Here is a 24,461-nt window from a genome sequence, read left to right on the forward strand (position 1 = left end):
TGTGGTACAGTTGTTGGCAGGGGACAGATGTTTACCAGATAGACCAAGAACTAAATTTCGTAGGATGCATCTGTTATAGTGTCCATAGGTATGTCAGTGTAAGCTTTTTCTGTGTATAAGTTACGTGCTAAATACTACCACACACTAAAATTTGTTTTCCCGAATGCACAGGTACCTCTGTTCTACAGGTGACAGCTACTGATGCAGACGACCCTACCTATGGAAACAGTGCCCGTGTAGTGTACAGTATTCTCCAGGGACAGCCCTACTTCTCCGTAGATCCTAAAACAGGTGAGTGCATTTTTGTATCATTTGTGTGCATGGGTGCTGGAATAAAAGAAAGCAATGTTTTTATTTCTGTGTCTTCTCCTACATCAGACATTGTTGTTTTAGCACATTCTAAAATGCTCTCCCTTTTCCTAACGTGATGTGATTGAATGATTGAAGGTAAATTCACTGTTTTCTTTAGCATTTTGATTATCTGGCAGTTATACCAGTAAAAATGTCTTACTTTTGCATGTCCTTGGATCAGTTACTTTCTGCTTAAAACAAATATGGAGTGTTACATTCAATGAGATCTTCAGGTGTATCATTTGTTGTGTTTACATATTAGGTTAAATTCTTTGCCAAAGATTGTAAATTATTTATTGAGAGTTTCCATAATTCATTTGAATTTGATTGTCACACAAGTTGTTATAAATCACATTGGGGGAATTGTTATGTCTTGAACTGAGGTTTTTCCCTAAAGAGAAAAGTCTTCAGTCTTTAAATACTGCATTATGTACGAGAAATTAACTGAAAGTAAAGACAAAAACATGTAAACTATTTTTTTAGGAAAAAAATAGGAATTCTCTCTTTCCCCTCTTTTTTTTTTCTGTCCAAAATAACCATATCATACTATGTAATGTCAAAGTGGGAATGAAGGATACTCAATATTGCATTATAGGATTATGATCAGCAGCATAATCTAAAAACCACAGAAAGCTCATGGTCCTGTTGGCAAATAATTTGTTAACAAAGAATCGACTGGACATAAACACATTTTGAAAGTAGCCAAATGTTCAGTAAGAAATGAGTTTCAAGTTTTACTAATAATTTCAAAGATATATATAATCATGAGACGCAGATGAAGAGAGCGATCTAAGATATTCCAGAGGTCCCTAGGTCTTCTCTAGTTACATTAGATTCATTCTGAATCTGATTAACATGTGGTATTATCAAGTAATGGGCACAGCCAGATAACACAGAAGAAAGCCATATATGGTTATAAATATCCCCTTATATTCCCGTAATCACATAGCTTACAAAACATTTTTCAAGGAACCCTTTTTCATAACTTTATAGTTCCGGGTTTGTTTACCATTATCGTAGACAAGGTACATCCAGCTGAAAAGATGCTAACATACTCTTAGTAATTAATATCATTTGAAGGCTAGGAATATTGTCATTATCATATTTTCAGGAGGAATCCAGCAGCTTAGTTGTTTTCTTTCTTTTCTTGGTGTGCGCCAACACGTAAGTACACTGGACAAGAATAGATCTTAATCATACAGATTGATATACAGATTTTTCTACTATCATAATTTATGAAGAAATTATTGAAGATGTACAGATAGGTTAATAAAGAATACATACATACATACATGTATATAGTATATGTATTATAATTGTAAGATAAATTACATATAATTAAATGAAGTAAAAAATAAAAACTAGGAGATGATAGAAAGTAATATAATGTGAGCTAAAATGGTATCAGATAGGCAAGTCCTTTTACTACCAAGATAATATTAAATACTCAGAAATAAAAATGTTAATATAGTAGTCAGAGCTCTAGGATTAAAAAATATACATATATTGTATACAGTGTTATTCTGGAAGGAGGGTTTAGATTAAGAAAAAGCTTTTTATTGAAATATAGTTGACATATTACATTGCATAAATTTAAGGTGCACCATATACTTGTACATTTTTATATGGTAATAATATTGCCATGTGGACATAACAATTCTTAAGACAAATAAAAATGATTATTTAATATTGGTGCTGCTCATTTTGTTCTATTTTCCCAATAAACATGACAGTTTTATATGTGAAATATATATTTCTCATTTTATTTATTTATTTATTTTTAAAGAGTTTACTTATTTGACAAGGAGATAGCGAGAGAGAAAGCATGAGCAGGGGAGAGAGGGAAAGCAGACTCCCCACTGAGCAGGGGGCCCAAAATGTGGCTCAATCCCAGAACCCTGGGATCATGGCCTGAATGAAAGCAGACATTTAACCGACTGAGCCACGCAGGTGCCCCTATATTTCTCATTTTAAAAATGCATCTCCTGGGACACTTGTGTGGTACAGTCGGTGAAATGTCTGACTCTTGATTTTGGCTCAGGTCAGCATTTCAGGGTTGTGAGATCAAGCCCTGCACTGGGCTCCAGACTAAGAATAGAGCCTGATAAAGATTCTCGCCTTCTTCCTCAGCCCCTTGTCCCCCTGCTTTCACACTGTCTCTGTCTATAGAGAAATAAATAAATAAACAAATAAACAAACACACATCTTCCTGCAGGAAAGAAACAAGGATACACTGTGTTTCAGTTACGACACGCACACCCACAAATGTGCGAAATCACACATGGTTTCAGTCCATTTACTTCCTATGCATAGCCAAATATTTTTAAGTGTTCTATTTACTTAACAGAATATTGCCAATATATAGACATCAGATACAGATTTTTTAAAATGACCATACAGTTTGAATTTGTTAAAAGAAATACCAATTCTGTATGTATCTGTGTGTCTGAGGGTCTGGGAATGTTTGCATGCGTTTGTTTGAAGGCATGCATGCATTTGCATTTGTGTGCATGGGTACTTTGGATGGATAAAGCGCGCCACGAGGATGAGATTTGACTAGTGTTGGACTCTGCTCTAGTTGGTGCTTTAGTGCAGAAAGTATATCAGTAACATCATATTCAAATAAAAATTGCACTTGGTTATACGTGTTTATCATAAGTTAATTAAGCACTTTATTAAATAAATAAAAATGATCTGAAACCTAAGTAAGCTGCTATTCAAATACGGCTCTATGATATTGTCACTGCATTCCTTTGCTCCATTAAGCAAGGTGATTTATTAAATATAAGTATACCTCCATGTCAATATGTTTTAATTTCAATATCATATTGGCTAAACCATCATAAGAATCTACGGATATATGTCCTAATATAAAGATTCTTTAAATATGCCAGTTTCTTAGATAGCTGTTTGTAGAAAGCATTATAAAGCAAAATGTTCATTATTCTCTTTAGTAAGACATTTTTGGTAATTTATGCTTAACAAATATATTATTGTGCAATTAAACATCCTCAGAACTAATGAATTTAGAGTAAATTGTGCTTAAAATGACTGGAATAAAATACAAATGTACTGAAAACTAAAGGATTAGTTGCTATGGATAACATGTTGTATCAGAAGTGTTGGGATAATGGTTACTTAGAATAGTACATTTTCATAGTGTCATTTTCATTCTACCCTCTGATTTGGCACGACTCTGTTTCAGTATGTCTCTGGTTACTTTCAATGAAGATGAATTATATCAAAGGAACTTTTGTGCCCAAAGAGAGTTATGAGTACTCATGGTTAAAATCAGGACTTTGGGTTGCCTTGTTTTTATTGTGTTAAAAGATATAGTTGGTCTCACCATTGTTGTCCTAAGATGAGTTACCCATAAGATCTTGCCGCCTATTATATAAATCATCCATGAACTGCTGTGTCCAGAGAAATGAATTACGTTGCTCTTGAGTTGCTGTACTATTCATAATTGGTTTAATAAAGTCTGTATTGCTTTACCTTAAAAATTTGTTAATCAGTACAATGAACATAAGTCTTGTGAATCATCTATTGTTTTAAGTAAGTTTGGTTGAGCTAATATAGTTGAGTTAATGTTAATGTTGAATTATTGAGTTAATTGGTTGCTTAATTATAACAGCAAAAGAGGAATACCCATTAAAAAGTAATATTTTAGGGACGCCTGGGTGGCTCAGTGGATTAAAGCCTCTGCCTTCAGCTTGGGTCATGATCCCAGGGTCCTGGGATGGAGCCCCGCATCTGGCTTTCTGCTTGGCGGGGAGCCTGCTTCCTCCTCTCTCTCTGCCTGCCTCTCTGCCTACTTGTGATCTCTGTCTATCAAATAAATAAACAAAATCTTTTTAAAAAAAGTGATATTTTAGGGGTGCCTGGGTGGCTCAGTGGGTTAAGCCTCTGCCTTCAGCTCAGGTCATGATCCTGGGGTCCTGGGATTGAGTCTCGCATCAGGCTCTTTGCTCAGCAGGGAGCCTGCTTCCCCCACTCTCTCTGACTATTTGTGATCTCTCTTTCTCTCTCTCTCTGTCAAATAAATAAATAAAATCTTTAAAAAATAAAAAAGTGGTATTTTAGCATTGCAGTTTAAAAGATGCAGAAAACTACGGAGAATAAACTAAAGGAAATGATGAATATACAAGACATAATATTCCATACTACTGTCCAGATTCATGTAGAAAAACATGTTAATGTAAGCTTAATGAGTAAACTTAATGAGTATGTATTTGAAGATATTGATTTTAATTAGGCAAGAGAACACTTTCAGGGTTTGTAAGTGAAGTAACCACTTTCATGTTCATGAAAACCCTGAACCCTAAGCAAGGCATGTTGAGGAAGGCTGATGAGTGAGAAAGCCAGGGGAAATGGTCAGAGAACCAAAGTCAAGAAATCTGGGCTAATCCTAACCCAGTTAATAGAGTGTCAACTGCATTAAAAATAAATCAATGTATTCAAGATTTTTATGCCTCTTTAGAACCTCTGAAATTTCTGTCAGGTGTTGACAGCATAAGCTGAATGACTGAGGTGCTTTAAAAAAAAAGAACCACTTCCCTTAACTTAGTTTGAAGACAAAGCCAGAAAGCCACAACCTATCTTTGCAGGATCGTTAGAACAGAACTGGGGGATTATACAAGAAGTGGGTGTGCGGTTTTGAATTAAGAATGAAAATCTCTTAATGGCCATTGCATTTATAGCCATTTGATGATTCTCTCTGCTTTATCAGTCAATAATCTATTAATTACTTTGTGTTATTTTAGCTACTGCAAATATGCTATGTCTCTGCCTATTTCACACAAATTGTTGAATCTTCCTGATGATAAGTTCAGAAAACCTGAAAACCCGAATTATCAATGTGAGGTCAGGGAAAACAAAGGGATATGCTGGTTTATAAAATCTCAGATGAGCTTTATTTGCAATCGTTTATAACATTAATAGTGGTGAATTTCACCATAGTTAATATGAAACGTATTAATCAGCAATAGTCAATAATGGTATATTTGTATCTATGTAAATGGTACTCATAGTGAGTTTTTGCCATGCCTAATAAAGACGATTGGAAGAGTTATCTAGTTTAATATAGATGTACTTATATTTTAACTTGCGTCATTTTTCATACAAACTTCATATTTTTTACTAATTAAATAATATTTAAAAGAAAAATATAACAGCTGAAAACATTTCTGTTGATAAATTCTGTATTTAATTTTCAGGTACATAAAAAATAAGACTAGATAAGGCCACCTTTTAATTATATACAAATAGTATTCGAGATATTCTTTTTTTTTTCCCTAACATTCCTAGGGCGTGTTAGCTCTCAAGCGGTTCCTGCTATATGTTGCTAATAAAGGGTAGTCATTGGGTTTCAAATCTTTTGTCAAACACTTCTGCACTAAAAATAGCCATTCCAAAGACACTTGACGTCTAATAAAATACACTGTACCTAGTAATGTCTGTGGGTTCTAAAGTCACAACCATTATTACTAATTTTTACAAGGCATTATTGTAAACAAAGAAATTGCTTTCTTGTCCTTCCAATGAAAAGATTAATGTATTTAGTTATATTCTAGTTTAATTAATATAGTATAGTACAGCAATTCATATTTATTATTTTTCCAAAATACTAAGGTTTATTCCATAATGATTTAAAGGATACTCCGTGATCAAATCCTAGTATGTTACTTAATATCATACTAAATTGATCAAGTTACTTAAATGTTATGCCTCTGTTTACTTGTATGTCAGTTTAGACTAACAGCTAAATTCAAGAGAAAATTAATGCAATGATCTTAGCCCAGTCCTTGGAAAGATATAAGTAATTAATAAAGTTCTCTTGTTCACCCTCTTTTACTTTAAAACTAAGAAGAATTTCCAAAATTACATAGTGTGCCATGATAAGAGTTTGAAATAACCTTATATAAAATAGAAAAAAAATAATATTGTTTGAAAGAATTTTTAATTCACTTAACTATACAAAAGCGTGAGTTCCACATATTAACTGGTACATAACTAAATTTCTTTTAAGATATTTATTTATTTATTTATTTATTATTTATTTATTTTTCTTTTTTTCAGGCATTTAAAATTTTATAAATATTTTTTAAAGGCAAATACATTTGTAGAAAATTCTGAATGACACTTTAAAAGGACATAAGTTAGACATTAAAATAACCAATCTTTTACCATCAGAATTGACTGTCTCAACTCAAAATAGTGTCTCTGGATGAGATAAAGTGGCATGCTATTCATGAAACAATTGCTATTAATGCACAGGTCTTGACCAACAGTAACTCTGATTCTCAAAAAAGGCCTTTCCTGGGGCGCCTGGGTGGCTCAGTGGGTTAAGCCGCTGCCTTCGGCTCAGGTCATGATCTCGGGGTCCTGGGATCGAGTCCCGCATCGGGCTCTCTGCTCAGCATAGAGCCTGCTTCCCTCTCTCTCTCTCTCTGCCTGCCTCTCTACTTGTGATCTCTCTCTGTCAAATAAATTAAAAAAAAAAAAAAAAAAAAAAGGCCTTTCCTTAACATTTTGTAGCAAAAAGCAGTCAGCTATAAAAATGCACTTAGTGGAAGGCCTCAGTGAGTTTCTTAGAATGCAATTGGAAACAAGGCTTTCAACATTCTTTGTCCAGTGTACATGATGTAATTAAATTCATCAACAGCTCTGTCTCTATTTAGCCTCTAGTTTTAGTTTATTTCAGCAGTGAACAAAAAATTGTGGAAGATCACTGTGTATATTTGGATAAAAGATGAAGAGCATCTCTTTTTAAACATTTTATCGGTTTTAAAATTAATTTTGCATAATTCCAAATAAAAAGATAATTGAAAATAGTTTTTCCCCAAATCAGTATTTATATTTATTAATAGCTAAGCAGTTAAAATATTTAATTTATAGTTCACAAAATCTGCAGAAGGAAAAAAGTCCAGAGTAGAATATATTTTGTCACTTTTTTCTTATTATACATAATCTACTCTAATTTATATAACAATAACAATGCACAAATGTATTTTTAAATAACTTCCTATAATTAGCTGCATAATAGACTTTTAAAAATAGTTAATTAGTAATCCCAGTGCTAAAGAAATTTATTCTCTTAGAGAAGAAATCATGCATTAATTCAGAACTGAGTCATATTGCCAAATTACTGAAAGAAACAGTATCTCTCTTATCTTTTCTTTCTTTTTTCACTTTATTTTCTTTAGGGAAGAATTCTAAATAGTTCCTGAAATGTAGCAGAGTGTGTGGAGATTAACACAAGAAGCCCATTTTATATAGCACTTAAGAAATAAAACAGTTGGGGTGCCTGGATGGCTCAGTGGGTTAAGCCGCTGTCTTCAGCTCAGGTCATGATCTCAGGGTCCTGGGATCGAGTCCCGCATCGGGCTCTCTGCTCAGCAGGGAGCCTGCTTCCCTCTCTCTCTCTCTCTGCCTGCCTCTCTGTCTACTTGTGATCTCTCTCTGTCAAATAAATAAATAAAATCTTTGGAAAAAAAAAGAAATAAAACAGTTAATGAATTGTAGAAGACACTATGGTTGTCCACTTAATATCAATTTCTTTAATTTTGCTATCTTACTAGAACTCTAATTTTGCTCATTTTAATAACATACCCAGTTTAATAACATACCCAGCTAGATTTCTTAGCTTCCCTGTAAATACTATGACATTGTTCTAACCAGGGAAATAGAAAAGAAAGACCACTGGAGAGTTTTTGGTATCTCTATGTAGGTGCCAATGCTTCCTCACTTTGCCCTCCCATCTTCTGAATTTAAACATATGCATAATCATTGGAGGTAGGGCCGCTATCTATAATCATGTGACAATGAGCACATGAGATGAACGTCACATGGAAGAAACCAGTGAGCAAAAGCCAGTAGTGAAGTTACTCTGAGTAATTTTTGGGCCAACACAGTGCTGATACCTGACTTTGGTGAAATTTGCTTTGCAGACCAGTAAATCCCCTTCACAGCGCAATGCGCTGCCCGCAGAGGTATAGAGCTGGTTCCCCTAAACTACTTTCATTCCTCTCAACCCAAAATCCAGGATCCAGAGAAAATGCACAGTGCTCTCTGCATATGAGTAGGTATTTTATTACAGTTCTAGTGCCAGCACTAAACTAGGAAAGGAGATTTTTTCACACTGACTTGAATATCAAAAGGCATATTAATTGTCGATTATTTGGGGAGATTGGAGAATGAAACCGAAGATAATTTTACCTGACATTCCCTTGAAAATGTATATCTTAAAAATGATTTTAGCTTTTATTAAAAGGTAGCAAATACACTGTCGACATTATAGATGTTAGATAACTCTCCTACTCCATCACAGGGAGAATCCATGTCCTATTTACATCAACCAAATTAATAATATCTATCAAATTTAATTGCTATGGGTATAGTTCTAATAAAAAATATGTAGATTAGGTTTCTATGTTAGGTACACTATTTGTTACAGTTACAGTTATATAGTAGATCCATATAATTGAAATGGTTTGGACACTTAAGTGAATTTAATGGTATGCAAACTAAACTTAAATAAATCTTAAACAAACAAATGAAAAAAGGAAACCAGTTGAATCAATTTTCCCCTCAAATATCAACTTCTTGTAACTATATTGACCAACTCTTCCCTGGAAAGGGAAAAAAAGTAATCTCTTTGAACATAAAATAATAGTGATAGGAAGTGATAGGAATCAATGTTGTTTAATGTTAACCTGTTTTATACTATTTCTTCCTGGTAAAAAATGGATTTATCTTATGTACTTTCCGATTGTTTGTGGTTACATTATAGAAATGCAACAAACTTTTGCAAATTGATTTTCTGTCCTGTAACTTTACTGAATTCTTTTATTCTAATGGTTTTTGGTGGTGTCTTTAGGGTTTCCTGTATATAATAGCATTTCATCTGCAAATAGTGACAGTTTTACTTCTTTCTTTCCAATTTGAATGCCTTTTATTTCCTTGTCTTGAATAATAGCCCTGGTTAGTACTTATAATACTATGTTGAATTAAGGTGGTGAGAGTGGGCAATCCTGTTTTGTTCCTAGTATTAGAGGAAAAGTTTGTAGCTTTTCATTGTTGAGTATTGCAGGAGAGCTAACAGCGTTGACTTCATCTTTGGTCTTCCATCTTGTTTTCCCCACTGGGACATAGATGTTGCTATTTTAGATAACCTGAAGAGATCCTCTGGCTCACAGATGGTATAGCCTTAGGTATCTAGCCTGTGACCTCACCACCATCCTTATCACTCCAGAAGGGCTGGGGATTAAGGTCCAGGTAGGAACAGAGAATAAGGGCTGAGAGTAGCTACCTCGTGTGAGTTCATCCATCTGCCTGATTGCCCCATCAGTAAGTTACACTGAATAAAATTCTGTATAAATGCTATGGAGAGGTTTGGTTGGATTTTCAGTATGAAAGTGTCTTCTCAGTCTGGATGGTACATTACTGACCCTCCTTCATCTTGAAATAATTTGCAGCGTCAGCAGGATACAGAAGAACTAAACAAGCATGCATAAAGGAATTATGCCAGGAGAAAGCTCCTTGTCCATGGTCAGTGTGGGGAAAGTGGAGCCTGGGAGCCCATTGGAGGTAGGGGAAAAATCAGGTTGAGCAGCCACCTCCATGTGGGAAGCCTTGGTCTGATTTTTTGAGCATTTTGGACCATTGTATGAGTACAGGGACACTCCTAAAACAAGGAATGTTAAATATCCTATTCAAAATAATAGAGAAAAGGAAGTAGAGAAGGGAAAGTGAACATGCCATTGCAGCAGTAGCTTGGCCGCTGATCCCTGCCTTAAAATACATCACCAAAAAGGAATTATGAATAGGAAGAGAATTGGAACAGGCCCAAGAAGCACTGGCTTTGGAAAAGGATGTACAAGCTTCATATTCCTCTTATACAGACATTGTATCCAAAAGAATTCAAAAGCAAGAGAAACAGAAATTATGGCATGCGAGGTGGCAAAGATATATCAACACAGATTACCACACACTAGAGTGACAACTATTAGGTCTCAAGAGAATTGGGACCCAAAATCACGAGATCCCTGGGGTAATGATTCCTCTGATGAGGACATCATCATAGAGGAGGAACATTGTTTTCAAACATGACTTTTGATTCAAACAAAGACCCAGGCCACGCATGAGCCCAGGGATGACCAAGGAGAAAATCCCACTAGTCGGAAAACAGGTCTGAGAGAATGTTCTGCAGTGTGGTGGAGCTAACCAGCTAATTTTAAGCAAAAGGACTGAAAAGGGGTGGCTGCATGGGGGTTACCAGTGTGGGATGATGGGGGAAAGGGTGTTCTGTTAAATGAGTTTCAAATGTCAAAAACGGCCTCGGTCACTTCTGGACCTGCCTTGTGACAAATTATATACCATAGGCATTGGTGAGGATCACAGGTGCTTGGCTAATTTGATTGATTGGATAAATGCTAGCATAAGGATAACCTGGTTTAATGAAGGGAATGTTCTATCCCCTCCATTTTGCTGGACTTCTTTGGAAGAACCATAAGAAATTATACATGAATTGGGAATGAAACATGTCATTTATACTTAGTATTTTAGAAGCCCACACAGAGAATTGTTTTCCTCTAGTATGGAAGACTTATCTTAGAGTCAGTCTTGGGACCATGGTATAGGACTTTAGTATCTTGCCTCTATGGTTAATGGGCCATAGTAGCAGCTATGGTGGCTGATTTAACTGAAATAAAAAGAATTCATAGTAAGAGGAAATAGATTGAAAAACAGATGATTCTGCTGATTACAAAATGTCAGCAGGGGGGTCCATCATGGTGTCTTGTAAACTCATGGCAATATCTGATATTATCAGGGACCACAAGAGAAGATTTAAATAGACAACCCAATTTGCTCTTGCTACTATGGAAAGCATTGCCTAAGAGAAGGCAGTTTACTCTCTTAGAGGAAGGTTCAAAAAGCCAAATGTGTCATCAGAGTGTTCCTCCATAATAGAGGAATTTTCAGGGGTAGATACCCCCCATGCCCTAGAGACTAGGGGTTAGATCAATGTTGCACTCTAGTTCATGCAATAAGGAGCAACCAGAGGCCCCATGTGGAATTAGCCATTTATTGGTCTTGCACTAACAGACTGTATTAGCTCTAATAGACAGTAGAGTTGAAAGCACATATCTGTGGAAACACTTGAAAATTTCAGAGGTAAATAAAGGCTACCCATGGTTGCAGAGGACAAATTATCAAGGTCCCAACAAACTAGGCTCTAGCTACAAATTAGCAGGCTTCCTCCCTGCTGTTTTGTATTGCATATTTCCCCCATTTCTTAGTATATTTTGTGTGTAGATGATCTGTAGGATCTGGATCTAACTACAATGGCAGGTGAATTCAAATTTCATAATGTGTGATGATTTATCCTCCCTGTCTCAAGCAGCCCTCACCATTATAGGCACTTAAAGTCTCACTGGTGGGAGGTAAATAACAAAAAGATCCATGGTCCAAGTCAACCAGTAAAATATCTGGGCATCATCTGGTTGGCTAATACAAAAATGATGCCTACAGCAGTCATTGATTAAAATACAAACTTTCCCATTCCCTTAAACTGTAAAGGAATTACAGGTTTTTGTTGGTTTATGGGGTTATTGGAGATTTTATACACAAGCACAGATATTAACACCTGTATATGCCTTGGTTAAGAAGGGAAGTTCATGGAATTATGGTGCTAACCAACTAGATTCTTTCTTAAAAGCAAAAATGTGGTAAACCAGGTAAGAGTATTAATGAGAGAGGTGAAGCAGGTGTTAAGTTTATATCCAGATGGGTTTGGCTGTGCTTGTGGCAATGAAAAAATGAGAAATAAATTACAGCTATAAAAATGTCGGGGGCGGACTGTAGGAGTACTGACAACACTAACTCTATCTTTGACCCTCCATCTTGTGCCCCCCTTCCCACAGGTGGTGTCACTTTAGATTTCTAGTAGAGATAGCCTCTTTAGATAACTAGTAGAGATACCCTCTAGCACACAGATAGTATAACTTTAGATAACTACCTTGTGCCCTCACCACCATGCCCCTTACTCCTTTAAGGCTGGGGATTGAGGTCCAGATAGGGGCTGAGAATGGCTGCCTAGTGGTCTGTACCATCAGTCGGCCCACCTGATTGCCCCATCAGTAAGTTACCTTGAATAAAACCCTGCAAATGGTATGGAGTGGCTTGCTTGGTTTTTCAGCTTTAAAGTGCCTTCTCAGTACAGAGGATATATTACTGACACTTCCCACCTCATAATAAATATGATGTTAGCTGTGGATTTGTCATTTATGGCTTTTATGGTGTTGAGGTAATAAGTTTCCTGTATGTCCACTTTGTGGAGTTTTTAATCATAAATCAATTTTATATCTTGACAAATACTATGTCTGCATCTAGATGATTTTTATCTTTCATTTTGTTAATATAGTGTATTTAATTGATTTGTGGATATTGAACCATCCTTGAATTCCTAAAATAAATCACACTGATCATGGTGTATTGTTCTTTTTAATGTATAGCTAAATTTGGTTTGCTAATATTTCCTTGAGTATTTTTTTGTATCTATGTTCTTTAAGGTTATTGGCCTTTTTGATGGTGCTCCTTGTCTGGTTTTGTTGTAAGGGTAAATCTGGCTTAATAAAATGAGTTTGGATGCATTCCCTTTTCTTTAGTTTTTTGGAAGAGTTTGAGAAAGATTGGCATTTGAAACATTGGTAGACTTTACCAATGAAGCCATCTGGTGCCGGATTTTTGCTGGGAGGTTTTTGATTACTGACTCAATTTCCTTAGTAGTAATTGGCTTGTTCACATTTTATATGGCTTCATGATTCAGTCTTGGTAGATTTTGTGTTTCTACACATTTATTCATTTCTTCTAGGTTGTCAATTCTTTGAAATATAATTTGATAGTAGTCTCTATGATCATTTGTATTTCTGTGATATCAGTTGTAACACCTTTTTCATTTCTCATTCAGTTCTTAGTTTCACTGACTTTTTTTTTTTCCTTTTGTCTTCATAGTCTCTATTTTGTTTCTGCTCTGACCTTTGTTATTTCCTTCCTTGTACTACCACTGGGCTTTGTTTTTATTCTAGTTCCTTGAAGTGTAAAGTTAGGTTGTTTTCTGAAATTTCTCTTGTTTCTTGAGGTTAACATTTATCTAATATGAACTTCTTAAAACTATTTCTGCTGCATCCCATAAATTTCAGTATTTTTTATTTCCATTTTTATTGTTCTCAACATAATGTTCTCAACATTATCTCAACATGTTCTCAACATAAGTATTGTTCTCAACAATACTTTGTATGTTGAGAACAGCATCTCAACATATAAAGTTGAGATCTATGTTGTTCTCAACATATAAAGTATTTTTAAATTTCTGTTTTGATTTCTCCTTTGAACCATTGTTTATTCAGTAATATGTTGTTTAATCTCCACATATTTGTAGGGTTTTTTGTTGTGTTTTCTTCTTGTAGTTGATTTCTAGTTTCATATCATGGTTAGAAAAGGTATTTGATAAGATTTTAATCCTCTTAAATTTATTGGACTTGTTTTCTGGTAAATAGATTTCTCTTGGGCTATGTTCCATGTGCACTTGAGAAAATATATTCTCTGTTGCTTTTGGATGGAATGTTCTGTGTATATCTTACATCCATATTGTCTAACACATCATTTAATGCTAGTATTTTCTTACTGATTTCCTAAGTGATCCATCCGTTGCTTTAAATGGGGTAATGGCTATCCCCCTACTATGATTGTATTGCCATTTATTTCTCCCTTTAGGTCTGTAGTATATGCTTTATATATTTTGGTGCTCCTCTGTTAGGTGCACAAATATTTACAAATGTCATATTCTTCTGTTGGGTTGAACCCTTTATCATTATGCAATGCCCTTCTGTTTTAAAGTTCATTATACTCTTTATTTTAAAGTTCATTTTCTCTTGGGGCACCTGAGTAGCTCAGTTGGTTAATCATCCAACTCTTGATTTAGGCTCAGATCATCATCTCAGGATCATAGGATGGAGCCCTGCATTGGGCTTGGACTCTGTAGAGTTTGCTTGTATTTCTCTCTCTGCTTCTCCTTTTCCCCCACTCATGTTTCTGTGCACTCTTATGGTTTCTTTCTCAAATGAATAAAATCTATTAAAAATTATATTTTCTCTTATATAAATTACCCCAACTTTCTTTTTGTTTCCACTTGTATGGAATATCTTTCTCCACTCCTTCACTTTTAGTCTGTGTACATCCTTACATCTGTTTTGAGTCTCTTGTATACATATAGTTGTGTCTTGGGGTATGTGTGTGTGTGTGTGTGTGTTTATCCATACAAATACATGTGTCTTTTTATTGAATAACTTAGTCAATTTATATTTAAAACAATTATTGAAGGATAGGTACTTTTTCCATTCTGTTTATTGTTTTCTGATTGTGTCATAGTTCTTTTTTATTCCTTTCTTATCTTCTACTCTTCCTTTGTGGTTTGGTGACTTTCTTTAGTAATGTGCTTTAATTCCTTTCTCTCTCTCTCTCTCTCTCTCTATCTCTTTTTCATAAAGAGTATTTTTTAATTTATTTGAGAGAGAGAGAGCACAAGCCAGGGGGAGAGGCAGAGGAAGAGAGAGAAGCAGACTCCCACTGAGCAGGGAGTCCAATGCAGGGCTCAATCCCCAGACCCTGGGATCATGACCTGAGAGGAAGGCAGATGCTTAACCACCTGAGGACCCAAGTGCCCCTAATGCCTTTCTCTTTATTTTTTTTTTGTCTAACTACTATAGGATTTTGCTTTGTGACTATGACAAGGTTTATGTATAATGCCTCATGTCTACTTAAGCTTAATTGAATTATAAAGCTCTTTATACCCCCACACTGCCGTTTTATGTTTTTGTCACATTTTACATCTTTTTATCTTGTATATCCCTTAAGTAATAGTTTTAGTTGCAAACATTTTTACTAATTTTGTCTTTTAACCTCAAAACTAGATTTATAAATGATTAATCCACTATCTTTATTGTATATTCATCTTTCCGGTGAGATTAAGCCTTTAGTGTGTGTGTGTGTGCATGTGAATCTTTTTGCTAATGAGTGCCTTTTCTTTTCATCTTAAAGAAGTCTCTTTTACATTTCTTACAATTCCTACTTTTGTTGATGATTTTGACTTTTTTAAAACTAGTGTTATTTTTATTATATTATTTAACAGTCTCATCTCTGTTCTATAAACATATTTGTAATTTTCTATTTCTGTCATTTATGTAGCCTTCTAATTTATGATCTTTGTCAAGTGATTGTCATAACATTTGTATTTAACTGCTGTGAGAAAACAAAATGTTTTGGACATCAAAAAAAAATCATAGAAAGTTGCAAGGTCACCAGGAAAACTATCCCTAAGAAACAAAAACAGCATGTTTTCTATGTATATAATTGAGAAACAAATTCCTGGAATGTAAGTTCTTTGAGAACTTCCATTACTCATGTTTGTATCTTCCATAATGATCAGTGAATTGTGTGACTTCTAGGAGAAAGCACTAGTTCTATAGATATACAATACGGTTTGGAAGGTGGTTTCCAAAGCAACACCAGTTTCTCTCTTTTTTAAAAGATTTTTATTTAGTTATTTGAGAGAAAGAGAAAAAACAGAGAGAGAGAGAGAGAGAGAGAGAGAGCACAAGCAGGGTGGAGAGGCAGAGTAAGAGGGAGAAGCAGATTCCCCCACTGAGCAGGGAGCCAAAAGTGGAGCTCAGTCCCAGGACCCTGAGAACATAACCCTAATCAAAGGCAGGTGCTTAACTGACAGAGCCACCGAAGTGCCCCATAACACCATCTTTTAGTAATAACTTCTATTTTATTTTATGACCATAATTATTTCATGTTTCAGAAAATTTCCCCTTTCATATATTGAATTTAGATAAGTTAAACATCTGAATCAGAAAAGAATAATGAAATTGAGGTTTTAAGCATTTTTTCTATTTTTCTCTCCTTTTTCTTTAGCCTTAGGTGTCTAATTCTTTTAAGTTTTTGACATAAGTCTTTGCTTTAAAATCTAAATAAATGGTCAAGCTCCCAGCCCATGCAGTGTGGGAGGAAAGGTGCTCTTCCCAGTGTCCTGAGTGCTCCTGATATGAAAGGGAAAAAAAAAAAGATATTTGAGAGGAATCTTCTTTGCTTCCCATGTCATAAGTCTTTCTTTTAGCTGTAAGGGCTACTACCTTCTCTCTACTTCTGCTGGGGAACAGAGTCCCAATTTCTTTGTTACCTCAGATCCTGCTAATGTAGGAATTTGGGGGGAGACAGAATTTTCTGAAGACTGAGGTTATGTGGAAGATAATTATGATCCATGCAAGTAGGAATTAACTTGAAATTGGAAAATAAATATTACAAAATATATATTAAAAACATTGTCACAGGATATTTAAAGTGTAGCTTTCATTTCACAGTGGTCCCATTTTTCTCTTTGGGCCACTTTTTCTTGTTTTCCTCTTTTCAACATCTTTCAGAATGTTCTACAGAGACTTGACTGTTATTATATAAAGGAATAAGGAACATTTTTGCCTCACTTTTATCTGACATATACAAGCAGGCTTCACCCTTCTCCAAGAGAGACATGGACTAGGGATTTTTTTGTCCCTAAAAGGAATTGTCCAATCGTAAGCTACCTGGTCGATTTCAGCCATCTTTTGAAACATTTCCCACTCTGCTATTTCCCCAAAATATGCATGGCTTAATATTTCAGACATTCTTAATCCTCTTTTTGTATCTTTAATACTAGTCAGTTTTATTATTAAAATAACTTAAAACAATTGTTCTCATAGTATTTTTGACCCTTATTTTTCTTCAATTTTTTTTTCTTTTTCTCACTGAATTTCCCCACTCTAGTCACTCAATTATCATGATTACTTTAAATAAAATATTTCCAAATTTTTCCTCTGAAATTCATAACTAAGGAGTTTCACAGAATGAAAATACTTATAAAAAAAAATGGTTATGTAACAACAAGACCCATGGGCTATTCCTATGAGAAAAAAAATAAAAGCCCTTCGTAGTGGGAATGCTGGTTTACAAATACATGCACAGGCCCAGGAGTCCACCAAAATGTACTGACAGGAAGGTTTTGCCATTGCACATCCATCCTTGCAAAAGGCCCACAGGAGACTATCATTCTTAGTGTGTGAAGCATTCATTCAAGCAGCAACGTAAGTATTAAGAGAGGAGGGCTTTATTCTCTAACCCTTTCTTGTGCAGAAGTTATACATGCAAACTTCAGAAAATTAAAGTGAATGAAAATCTATCATATAAACAGCTTTTAAAAATGCTCATATATATATATATATATATATATATACACACAAACACATATATATACACATACACACATATATAAACATTCTATATATATGTATATATCTCTACATTATTAAATCCATATTATACATGTAATTTTTAAAATAGAAATGTGCCATACATAATTGTGGCCCATAATTGATATTTGTTTCCTATTCTTGAAACATATTCATTCATACTGTGAATAAATATCAAATATATTTCCTTATATGTGATTTGATAACAGAAAATATCAAATATATTTTCTGTTAACTGAGCATATATGGTTTTACTTCGAGTTTTACTGGCACAGCCTCTGCACACTCTCAGTGCTCTGTTTCCTCTAATATCATCATTTGAAAACAAAGTCACAGTATTTGTCTGTCAAATGGTTCACTGTTGTTTTCATCCCCTTATATCTGCCAAACATTGGTGAGCTGCTCTCTCCAGGTGACTGCTTGATTGACTGTTAGATTTAGCTGATTGATAGGAGTGGCAACCCAAAAGGAACAAAAGGAACAAAAGTTCCTTTTGTTTAAGGAACAAGATGACCCTATGTAAATACAGTCAATAATATGGACAGGGGCACCTGTGGGCTGAGCCAGTTAAATATCTGACTTCAGCTCAGGTCATGATCTCAAGGTCCTTGAGATCAGTCCCAGGGCGGGGTCTATGCTCAGCAAAGGGTATGCTTGTATCTCTCCCTCCCCTTCTACTCCTTCCTGTACTCTCATGTGTGCAAGTTCTCAAATAAGTAAAATCTTTAAATAATAATAATACTTTCAATACCTTCGGCTTCCCAAGTCTAATTTAAGGACCAGGCAATTTCAACTACTCAAGGAAAACAGGTTTGATTTTTAGAATTAATTGTTCTCTAATCAATATTCCTTAAGTGTATAGTATTTTTTACATAGCTGTAATTCTCAGTTTTCATTTTGTCTCACCATTTCCATTTTTCATTATTTGTATTTGTAACACATCCTTTTCAGGAATAATAAAAAGATGATTTTCAATGTGCAAAATAGAAAATATTTGAGTAGCACAGGAGAATACAATTCTCAACAATGAAATAGTTTATTAAAATGTGAAGGCCAAAGCTTTGAATTTTTTTTGAATTTCTTTCATTATCTCTTTCTCAGTGAACCATTCTGGGACATTATTTATGGACTACTTCAATCAAATCATGATTTCCAATAACTATATGTAAGAAAATGAGCTTGGCTTAATAGAGTTAATGGTTGTGATTTCAGAAAAGTAATTTATTCTGAGTTTCTTTCATTATCCATAAAATGGGAAAACCAATGAGTACCTTATATGATTATTTTGCAGATTAGGGCTAATATATTCAGATACCAGGATAGCTCCTAACATTTGCTTGATAGTCAATAATGACATATATATATATATATATATAAGTATGCATATTTATATATTAATATATATTTATATATTTAAGTTATATATATTCGAGATATATAATTTGCATATATATTTGAATAATATAGTCATTATGTATATTTCTATACTATATAAAGAAATAACATGTATTATTCTTGGGAGGAAACATGCCTGTTTTACCTTTGTTTGTCCACACCTCCTAGCCTACAACACTGTATCAAGATGAGTGACTAAAAGCTGTCTGTTGCTACTTTGTGTTATGTGTATTAACACAATTTTGAAAACTGAAAGAAACAAAATTTCCCTTAAATTAATTTTCTCATCTCCTTAAAACTTTTCTTACCTTTGTTTATTTGCTTTATTTCTTATATTCCACATATGAGTGAAATCATATGGTATTTGTCTGTCTTCGACTGACTTACTTTGTTTAGTATAATACTCTTTAGCTCCATCCACAACACTGCAAATGGCAAGAATCCATTCTTTTTTTATGGCTGAGCAATATCCCATTGTATGAATTCCACATCCTCTGTATCCCCTCATAAGTTGATGAACACTTGGGCTGTTTCCGTAGTTTGGCTATTGTAGGTAATGCTGCTATAAATATTAGGGCATATGTATCCCTTTGAGGTAATCTTTTTGTATTCTTTGGGAAAATACAAAGCAAAGGGGAAAAAAGAGAGAATGAGGCAAACTAAGAAACAGACTCTTAACTATAGAGAACAAACTGATGGTTACCGGGGGTGGGGGGGTGGCACTTGTGATGAGCACAGGGTGTTGTATAGAAGTATTGAATCACTAGATTGTACACCTGAAGCTAATATTGCACTGCATGTTAATTAACTGGAATTTAAATAAAAACTTTAAAAAAATTTCTTGCCTTTGATATAATTTTCCAATTTTTTAGCTATGTGTCATTGAACAACATTGCTGTTGTTTGCTCCATGCAATGTGGCACGGGTATTTTTAACAAACATTTGAAGTTTAATTCATAATTCTTATTCATAGGATAAGTTGTAGAGAATCTTAATCACTCAGAAGCTAAGTATAATTTTGATAGGCCATATGATAATGACTACTTTAGTAAATAATTGAATCTATCTTTTTTAGAAGGTAAAAAAGGACAGGGATATTTCAAGGCAAAATATTGTAAGAGTACCTTAAAGGATCTAGAATGAATTGAACATAAAGAACACTTTAGGTATTAAGACATATCTTCAGAATATGGACTATGTTCATTATGGAAAGAACAGTAGATTTAAGGCTTTACGTTATGGTGTAGATTCTATATTGGAAATATAATTTGGCAAAACTATTTAGACTTTCCCAGATCTAGGGCATTGGGAACATTAAATAAGACACCCAGGGCCTGGGTGGCTCATCTGTTAAGTGTCTACCATCAGCTCGGGTCATGATCCCAGGGTCCCAGGATCAAGCCAGGCTCTGTGCTCAGCAGAAGTCTGCATCTCCCTTTGCCTGCTACTTCCCCTACATGCTCTCTTGCTCTCTCTCTCTCTCTCTCTGTCAAATAAATAAATAAATGGGGTGCTTGTGTACTCAGTGAGTTAGGCCTCTGCCTTTGGGTCAGGTCATGGTCTCAGGGTCCTGGGATCAAGCCCTGCATTGGGCTCTCTGTTCAGTGGGAAGCCTGTTTCTCCCTCTCTCTCTCTGCCTGCCTTTCTGCCTACTTGTGATCTATCAAATAAATAAATAAAATCTTTAAAAAATAAATAAAATCTTTCATAAAATAAAAAAGACACCTAGGATGAATGTACATAGCCCAATGCAAAATGAGTGTGATAAGAGATTATTGATGCACATATAATCAGTGAAAATGCCTGTGAATGCATCTGTATTGAATGCTGATAACTGATATTTCTATATTAGACAATAAAAAGTGTCGGGCTAGAATATAACTCATGTCCTGTTTCAGGAGAGAGGGAATTCAGAATTCTGACTGGGGTACAGCCAGTGCTCTACTCTGCTACATTTGGAAAGGAGGGGACTTCATTTATGTTTAGGGTCCTGTAAAGAAGAAGACTCCTTATATTTGGGATTGTGTAGAGAAGAGAAGCAGACTGGCATGACCATGCTAGGGAATATTTGTGAAGGAAACCAGAATTCTATCCTATACTGAGTGTATGGGGTTATGGCTATTTTATATTCAAGTCAAATCTTAGATCATTAAGCATTCCTCTCAAGTCCAAAGGGTGTCATCCCCTATCATGATCTCTTCAGAACACATAAACTTTGAAATGCATATATTTTGAACTTGCTCTATAACTCTCTATCTCTGCCATTGCCCCTGTTTTTAAAAATATATATATCAGGGGCGCCTGGGTGGCTCAGTGGGTTAAAGCCTCTGCCTTTCGCTCAGGTCATGATCCCAGGGTCCGGGATCGCGCCCCGCATCGGGCTCCTTGGCGGGGAGCATGCTTCCTCCTCTCTCTCTCTCTGCCTGCCTCTCTACTTGTGATCTCTATCTGTCAAATGAATGAATGGAATCTTTAAAAAAAAAGAAATATATATATATATATATCATTTATATAGATACAGTGTTTTATTTAATTTTACAGACAGATATTTAAAGTATTCAACTTTTTGATGGATAGAGATTGTGTCTATTTTTAATTTTTACAGTTTCCTATTTTACAACATTCTACTTATCCCAGGTTTATAAATCTGTGATAATTTTAAGTTGTAAGTCATAGTTCATTCAAACATATGACTGTTTTAAAGATAATTATCAATACTTTGGAAATGTTTTATTAGTCAGATTAGCTTTTGATATAAGCCAAGATTCACATTCAATTTAGAAAACCATTTATTTCCTGATCTCTGGATTCCAAAGACTACTATATAGATTTTATTATTTGGTACACTGACTAAATTGTAGCACAATGGACTATAAACAAAATAATAGTAAGCCTTTCATCCCAATGTGTACAATTATAAAACAGTAGTATTGTTCTTAGAAAAATAGATGAAGTAAATAATTAATTTTAAGAAGACTTCTAGATTTTAAAATTGTCCTTATCAATCCTTTCACCAAAATAATCTCATAAGTACAAATGTGACCTATTCTGGAATGTAGGCTAGAGTTTGTGTTTCCCAAGTGAATACAGCTATTTGCAGAAGTGATAAAACAGGCTCTGAGTTTGATAAGATAGGCATGTATAAATGGCCATAGATAGAATTTATCTGAGATGGAATAGTTGAAGCATTTACAATATTTAAAAATATTCTCACTGGCCAGGGACAGAAGGAAGACTCCGTGTGGATTGCCTTAAGGCATTTCCGACTAAGAGATCTGGAGGGGGGAAGACTAGAAACAAGCTTCCCTAGCTGGGGCCCATATTCATCTAAGGAAGGTAGAGGAGATCACAGAACAGGCACCATAATGACTTGGATGGATTGACTCTACTCTCTCACTCTCTGGGAACTCACGGAATACACTCAAGTTTGGTCACATCACTTTTTTCGGTTTGTTTGTTTTCTAAACTTGATAAAACCTTTTTATTATCATGCCTTCATGGACCCATTAGAATGAAAGGCTTTCAATTTTTCTTCTTGTGACCTAAAAAATAAAAAAAATAAATAAATTCTTTTATTCAAGAAATATTGAATTTTCCTCATATTTTCTTTCTTTGTTCAAAAGTTAGGGCATTTTTGGGATGCCTGGGTGGCTCAGTCTGTTAAGCCGCTGCCTTTGGCTCAGGTCATGATTCCAGGGTCCTTGGATCAAGTCCCACATCGGCTCCTTGCTTGGCAGGGAGCCTGCTTCTCTCTCTGCCTCTACCTGCCACTCTGCCTGCTTGTGCACTCACTCTCTCTCTCTCTCTGACAAATAAATAAAAAAATAAAATCTTTTAAAAAAAATAAGCTAGGGCCTCTTAAAAGAAATATTCAATCACACCAATGTGTCAAATTTGATTATGATGATTTTCTATAGTATTGTGAGAAGATATGTCAGATTTAAGAATAAATGATTCATGCTTTACAGTTTGCTAGTGCTCTGAATAGTTAAATGGAATTCTCTAAATCGTATCTTAAGAATATAAATCATTTTTTATAATTAGTATGTCTACAACCAAAATGAATACATATTTAATATACAATTTTGCATTGAAAATATAATTTAAATAACATTATCAGTTGTATGTCCTCCTATGAACATAAATAATATGAAATACAAAACTGAGATTGATCTATAGCTAATTATTTCATTACCAGGAAACAAAACCAAAAATTACAAACTGGCCCTCTCAGATATTCATATCAAGAATATTCATCACAAATTCCCAGTGCAATAAGACAAACACGTTCAATATTTTTTAAAGCCACGTCTGTACATAGTGAATGTGTTCAGTTTTATTGAGAACAACTGGGTAGCTCCTGTGATCACTTTATAGATGATAAATCATGTTTAAAACAGAGTTCTTTTCAAAAATATTGTCAGTGTTGACAGCATTTAGACAAATTCAGCCTTCTCTGTCACTAAAACTGACATTGATTATGCAATATACCTCATACTCTTGGTAGCATGTCTTTGCCAGTAGAGTATACTGACAAATCTAGGTTTGTCATGAACACATTTTTAACCTCCAAATTGAGATATACATTTTAAACCTAATGTTTTTTTTTAATAATTTATTTACCCGAGAGATTCAGACATGTGAAAAATGTCTATACTGAAGCTAATGGTCTTTATTAAAAATTAATTAAGGTCCATGGAATCATGACCACCACAGCCTATTAAACCATTTTTAGATCATAGCACAATAGAGTAATGAGACTTCTGTGTCCCATAAGGTATTTATATGGCACAAAGAATGTGGTCACCCCAAGAATGGGTCATCTAGTGTGGTTAAGTAAAATGCTCATAAATGATCTATAGTTACCTAATTTTCCAAAATTTATGAAATTAAACAATTGATTTGCTTTTACTAATTAAAATATCTTTTCTGTGAGGATACATAAAATTATGTTAACAGAATTCCCTCAAATTCCAATAAAGATTCTAGGTTCACAATTTGCTTCTAGGAATTCAATTTAAAGAATCAGTTGAATGAGATGTGATATTATACTTTTTTTTTTTTTGAAGTCCAGCCTTAATCTGTTAAAAGAAAAAAAAAATTACTGCTCAGCTCTGTGGGCAGAAGTTTACAAAAAACAGAACGTCAGAGTCCATAGTCTCTTATGGTTCGCCTCCCCTCCCCAATGTCCATAGCCCGCTCCCTGAGGGTTTTGAAGGCTCAGGGGTGGGAGGTTGGGGGAACAGGTGGTGGGTGATGGGGAGGGCACGTTTTGCATGGAGCACTGGGTGTTGTGCAAAAAGAATGAATACTGTTACGCTGAAAAAATTAATAAAAGGGGTAAAAAAAAAAAAAAAAAAAAAAACAAAA

At 34.7% G+C, this 24,461-nt stretch overlaps 1 protein-coding gene across 6 annotated transcripts in view; it reads left to right on the forward strand.

The window, feature by feature from the left end:
* CDH18 (cadherin 18) overlaps positions 1–24,461 on the forward strand; it is a 718,124-nt gene that overhangs the window by 499,310 nt on the left and 194,353 nt on the right. For all 6 annotated transcript variants that reach the window (XM_046001013.1, XM_046001018.1, XM_046001019.1 and 3 more), the window contains exon 4: positions 172–291. In XM_046001013.1, the coding sequence (XP_045856969.1) occupies positions 172–291 (120 nt within the window). The remainder of the gene's footprint in view (positions 1–171; positions 292–24,461) is intronic.

This window comes from Meles meles, chromosome 3 (genome assembly GCF_922984935.1).
Source record: "Meles meles chromosome 3, mMelMel3.1 paternal haplotype, whole genome shotgun sequence".
NCBI lineage: Eukaryota > Metazoa > Chordata > Mammalia > Carnivora > Mustelidae > Meles > Meles meles.